At 36.3% G+C, this 5,632-nt stretch overlaps 1 protein-coding gene across 1 annotated transcript; it reads right to left on the reverse strand.

Moving 5' to 3' along the window:
- Positions 1-1,103: 1,103 nt before the first annotated feature.
- On the reverse strand, positions 1,104-5,139 carry LOC142178064 (F-box/kelch-repeat protein At3g23880-like). Its single transcript, XM_075247387.1, has 5 exons — positions 5,091-5,139; positions 4,269-4,406; positions 2,856-3,199; positions 1,215-1,310; positions 1,104-1,130 (listed from the first exon to the last, which is right to left on the reverse strand). The coding sequence occupies exons 1-5, from the start codon at positions 5,137-5,139 to the stop codon at positions 1,104-1,106; spliced, it is 654 nt and encodes a 217-aa protein (XP_075103488.1).
- Between the last annotated feature and the right edge of the window lie 493 nt (positions 5,140-5,632).

Here is a 5,632-nt window from a genome sequence, read left to right on the forward strand (position 1 = left end):
TCTGTTTTTTCACCAGGAGTAGTACTGGCCGTTGAAGAGTGGTGGCCTAGCATTGGATTGTCCTTCCCAGTTTTTAGGTGGTGCACTCATCTTGATCTTCTCCTAAGGTGTTAGCCTCTTCAAGGATAACCAGCTCTGATACCAATTGATATTTTATACTTCAATACCACACAAGAGGGGAGGGGAGATTTGTGTGGTGCTTGATTTTCGCGTGCACAAATTATAGAATGGCCTGGTTCTTCTATGTGTTCCTTATACTACTGTTGCGGAATAATAAATGCGAAAATTAAAGAACACAAGTATTTTTATGTGGAAAATACCCGGCTCAAAAGGTGAAAAAACATGACCTACTTCCCAGTAGGATTTTTCCCAACACTAAATCACTGAGCCAAAAATATCATTTACAAAACTCTTAGCAAACCTAAGGATTACCTCTAACCCTTTGTGGCAACCAGCCTCTAGCTGTTGCGACAACTTCAAGTTAACTCTAACTTCAATACAACACTCAGAGTATCTAATACAATTGCTTCTAAATAAAGCTGAAAGGTACAACTTGAAAGCCCTACTACAATGAAACTAGAATAAAAGACAGACACTTGGAACTGGTTCTTCTAACTGGTTCATGTAGCTTCAGGTTTGCATACTTGAATCACACACGAATTGCTTGCAAAATGCCTTGCTATTTTTCTCTCAACTCACATTTAATTTCAGCATTTGTGCATCCTTGTAAAGTGAGAACATCCAAAAATATATAGAGTTAGTAGAATAGGAAATAACTATAAGTCTAATGCTTTACTCTTCCTTGGTGGAAGAGTTCTAGTTATCTTCAACTTCTAACTCTTCCCTTATCTAGGATAGAGTTCTCTTCGAGTAAGGAGTCATTCTCATTATCAATTATGCAACATTTTCGTTTAGAAGATATCAAATATAACCACTTAAGCTTTTCTCCTTCACGTGCATCCCTTGTGCTCGAATCTGCCCGTGTCTGTATACACTGTGTATGGACCTGGTTCATGCTTGAGTTCCTTTGTCAATCATCAAAACAAACTTCACTTAGGCCAAAAAACAGTAAAAAAATAACTACACCTCAATCCCAAACTACTTTAAGCAAAAGCACAAGCTTCACTATCCTATGTCAAAGGATGTTTTAACCAACTTGTAAGCAATGAAAATGAACAAATAAATACACATCATGTCTTTGACTGACATCTTACCCTCTTCCACACATTATCGGTGGATGCTACAATCACTATAACTTTGGTTGCAGGACGGAGATGAAGGTCGAGAAGGCAGGGAGAAAAGGTTGTTCGCTATTGGAATAAAAAGCAAGTAAAAAATAAAAACAAACATAAACAGTATGAGACAATCTTAGCAACATGATATATATGCATATTCTACCACACTAGGCAATGCAACAAATAATTTTGATGAAGTATTTGCAATGCAACATGTGACTGAATGGTGTTGTAGAAATGGGTTTAAGAGGGAAATTGTGAAAACAGACTCTAAAATACTCATCCAACAGATAATGGTACCATACAAAGCTCCATGGAATGTGAAAAGGAGCATTACGCACATATAGAGAGCTTGTTGTTCAGTTTTCAGGGAAAATCATTTTCACACTGCTTAAAGAAGCTAATGGACTTGCAGCTTACTTATCAAAATACAACCACAACCTAGAGGAGAGGGAGGAATACTACACCTCAGCAGACTAACTACAAGACATCAGTGGGCAAAGCTGAGATGCCAGCTTTCAGAACTAAAAGATCAATGACTTTATTCGAATTGGTCCATTAACATAACTTTTGTTGTAAGCTTCATCATTTAAAACAAGCTCAGTCCTCCCTTACCCTTTATATATTTGTGTATTTACTTTTTTGTATTAAACTTGCAAATAGAATGAGCTGCACAATCATATAATATCCCTTATTCCCTTTTTAGTACATTGCCCCTATTGTTTTATTTTCTTTGGTAAGTACATTTCCATATTGTAACGAATTGAGTTTGTTCAATTCTAACATAGGATATTGAGAGGTAAGGTATCATGTTTCCCAACTTCATGTTTTCAACTTTTGGAAACTAATATACAGGACAGGGAATGTTTGCCAAATCCCCAGACCCCCCGCCGCCACATGGCTGATTAACCGAAAAAAGAAATGCAAGAAAAAGGAAGAAAATTAAATATTTCAGAACTTGGCACTAATTCAATGATTCTCACTTTTCCTCTGCTTGCTCTATCAAGTTGCCCCAAAAGGGATGGCAATGGTGCCCAAAAACCTAAACAATAGCTTGGCGCAAAGCCTAACTAGCTATTTCTGGGGGGGGGCAGTTGCATTTGCCTTAATCATATCTTGCGCACCCTACGTAGACCTAGAGGAAAAGCATGCCTTTTAAAATATTATTAAAGATAATAAATACTAATATCTATATCCTTCTAGATTGAATATTTAAATACAGCATACCACTACATAAGAACTTTTGTTTCAAGAAATAGTGACAGAATAAAAATGAGCAATACTTACAAGAACTCCAAGATATACAAGAAAATGTGATGTATGGATTCATACATATTCAATACCTTATCCTATATTAGACAACCAAAAAGAAAGTGCAAAAAGAGTATAGCAGCTAGAATAAAGTAGAACTCTTACAAGTTATCAGCTACATGATTGTTAAGTTTCAAGATTACGACGTCCCCAATCAGATATCAATAGGGGGTGGGGTCAACAAGACTTTCCACATAGATTTTTGCATTAAATTGTTCTTCAAATTCCAATGACCTCCAGTTGTCTGGTGGAACCATCTTCTGTATTGTATATCATAATAATTGGGGGGAAGCAAAAGTAAAATTTTACCCTTATTTGAATTGCAAAAATGTGCAGAGTGAACATCTTTGGTAAAATGACTTTCCGAAGATCTTGAGGATATTCAAGGGTGAACATCTTTGTCCAAGATGCGTTAACTCCACAATCCTTCATAATCCACACATCAGAAGTAGTTCCTTGATGATAAGTACAAAACACAGAAAAATCACTTCCCGTCACTCCCAATATTAAATGAGAAATGTCTTTTCCATAATTAGGAAAATTCAACTTTTCCCATGTCTCATCTGTTAAATCAAGAGAAATAATGTTGCAGACTTGCTTCCTAGCAACATGAGCAAATGAAACCCAATAAAGCATCCCATTGACAACATTACCTGAATAATTCTTTAGAAAGCCAACCTCAAGCTTATTGATCGTTCTCCAAGAATTAGTCTTTGAACTGTAAATTTTGACCGGATCATAACACTTTTTTCCCGATAATCAGAACACTTGGTGTGTTTGGGACAAAGAAAAATACTTTCCATATAAAATATTTTCCCAGAAAATATTTTCAGGAAAATGAGTGGTTTTATCGCTTATTTTCCCTTATTTGGTTGGTTAGTGAAAAACTTTTTCCATAAAATATTTTTTAGAGTTTGGTCAGAGAGTAGAAATATTTTTTTAGAAAAATAATTTTTTATGTTACTCTGCTCACCCCATTCTCCCAAGTCTCCATATTTTCTGTGTTCCCCCTCCAAATATCCAACATTTTCAGGACTCTATTTTTTTCAAGAATTTAATTATTCTTCTAAAATTTCACACAAACCCAAAGGAACTAATGTGTTGATTTACTTTTTTTTTTTACCCAAAATCAACTTTGAAATTTGTGCTCCATAACTAAAAAGAAAATACTCTTTTTTTGGTTGAAAAGAAAGTACTATTTCTACAACATGAAAATAAAGTACTCGTTTTATTGAAATGAAATAAAATACTTTCTACATTATAAAAAAAATACTTTTTTTGTTGAAATGAAAGAAAATACTTTTTACTACATCATTTTATTGAAATAAAAGAAAATACTTTTTCTAGATCATGAAAAGAAAGTACTTTTTTGTTAAAATAAAAAAATATACTTTTTTATATCATAAAAAGAAAATACTCATTGGTTGAAATCAAAGAATAAAATACTCTATCTACAACATGAAAAAAAACTATTAATAATATTTTAATTTAGGGTGGAGTTGGGCTGAGGGGTGGGGTTGGGGTGGGGTCGGTTGATAGTGATGGGGAATAGGGTGGGAAGGTTGAAAAAATATTTTGGAAAATATTTTCCCTTCTCTTGATAGAAAAAATATTTTTCTCCAATTGGAAGAAAATGAGTTCACGAGGAAAATATTTTCCAAAACATTCAAGCCATCCAAACATGAGAAAATTAAAAAATATTTTCCTTCGTATAAAACACACCCTTAATAACAACTTCTTTATAAACGTCATGTGACTCATCATATCCAAAACTATATCTCCAAACACCCATCTCCGTGAGATCTAACATAGGCAATTTCTCCAGCTTCCTAATTGTGGGGTTCCATAGAAATTTCTCCTCTAAACCAATAATCAGACAAATCAGTCCATTAGCATAACCCACAATCCAAGCGATATTTAAGTTTCCGCGGGAGAATACATGTCAAATGCCTTAGTACTTGTTTCTGTGTGAAATAAGGAAGTTAGACAGTATATTGTCATGGCCCGCCACATCATCATGCCACGTAGGTATCACTTGGCATACATTTTTGCCATATGGAAAGCTTACATATAAAATAAACTAACACATGTGGGAACGTTTTAGAGAAATATAGAGGTTTTCCTATGAAAACCTTAGAAACCTATGGATTTGCTAGAAAAGTCCTTGAAAGATTCTAGTTATGTAGAGAATTCTAGAGAATGGACTTACTTGTAAATAATAAGGGACTTGTGTAATAATTAATATTTACACACTAGCCCCTACGTGACTAGTATATAAAGGAGGCCATTCATTTGTAAATTCATCAAGCAAAACAATTAAGTTCACTCTAATACAAAAGCTTGCTTTGACAATTCTCTTGTGTTTTAACATTCCCTTAGCGATCTTTAGTGTAGTAAGACTGACTTGGCATAGCAAGAACGTGAGCAAGTTGTGCAAAATCATGAGCGAGTTGTCAAGTGGCGCCCGTGTACTTAGTCAAAGACTAAGGACGTGACAACGTAGTATCAGAGCAAAAGTTACAACTAAGGGAAAATTAACGCTACCAACACCCAAGCTAACGCCATCTAGGATGCTGCTGGCAAGAACGGCCATAACAAAAAGAGGAATGCCACCAACAAGAGTCAGGAGGTGCCACCCGAGATTGTGCCAAATGAGGGGCTTACATCCCAAGACCCATCTGCCACTGAGATAAGCGAGGATGAAGTGAAGGTCCTGCCGGAGGACGTCTCGCTTGGTAAAGAGTGGGTGATATAGGTGAACACGGGGATGGACGCCGCCGGGATCTTTGGCCAACGCTTGAGGAAGGTGGAAGGTACCCTTAGTGTTCTTGAGGAAACACACTTGAGGAGATTGAGAGTATCCAAAATGACTTGGAGGGACGCACACAGACTGAGATGGAGCTAAGGCAAACCATCATTGCCTTGGAATGCAGACTCATGGAGGCCTTGAATACTATCAGTGCTATGAAGGCAAAGATAGAGTCACTCGAGGAGCATGTCGTTGTTGGCGTGACCGAGGCAGAGAGTAATGTTGTTGTGATGAGGGAGGCCAAGATCGAGTCTCCCAAACCGCGGGTGTTCAAAGG

This window comes from Nicotiana tabacum, chromosome 24 (assembly GCF_000715075.1).
Source record: "Nicotiana tabacum cultivar K326 chromosome 24, ASM71507v2, whole genome shotgun sequence".
In the NCBI taxonomy this organism is placed as follows: Eukaryota; Viridiplantae; Streptophyta; class Magnoliopsida; order Solanales; family Solanaceae; genus Nicotiana; species Nicotiana tabacum.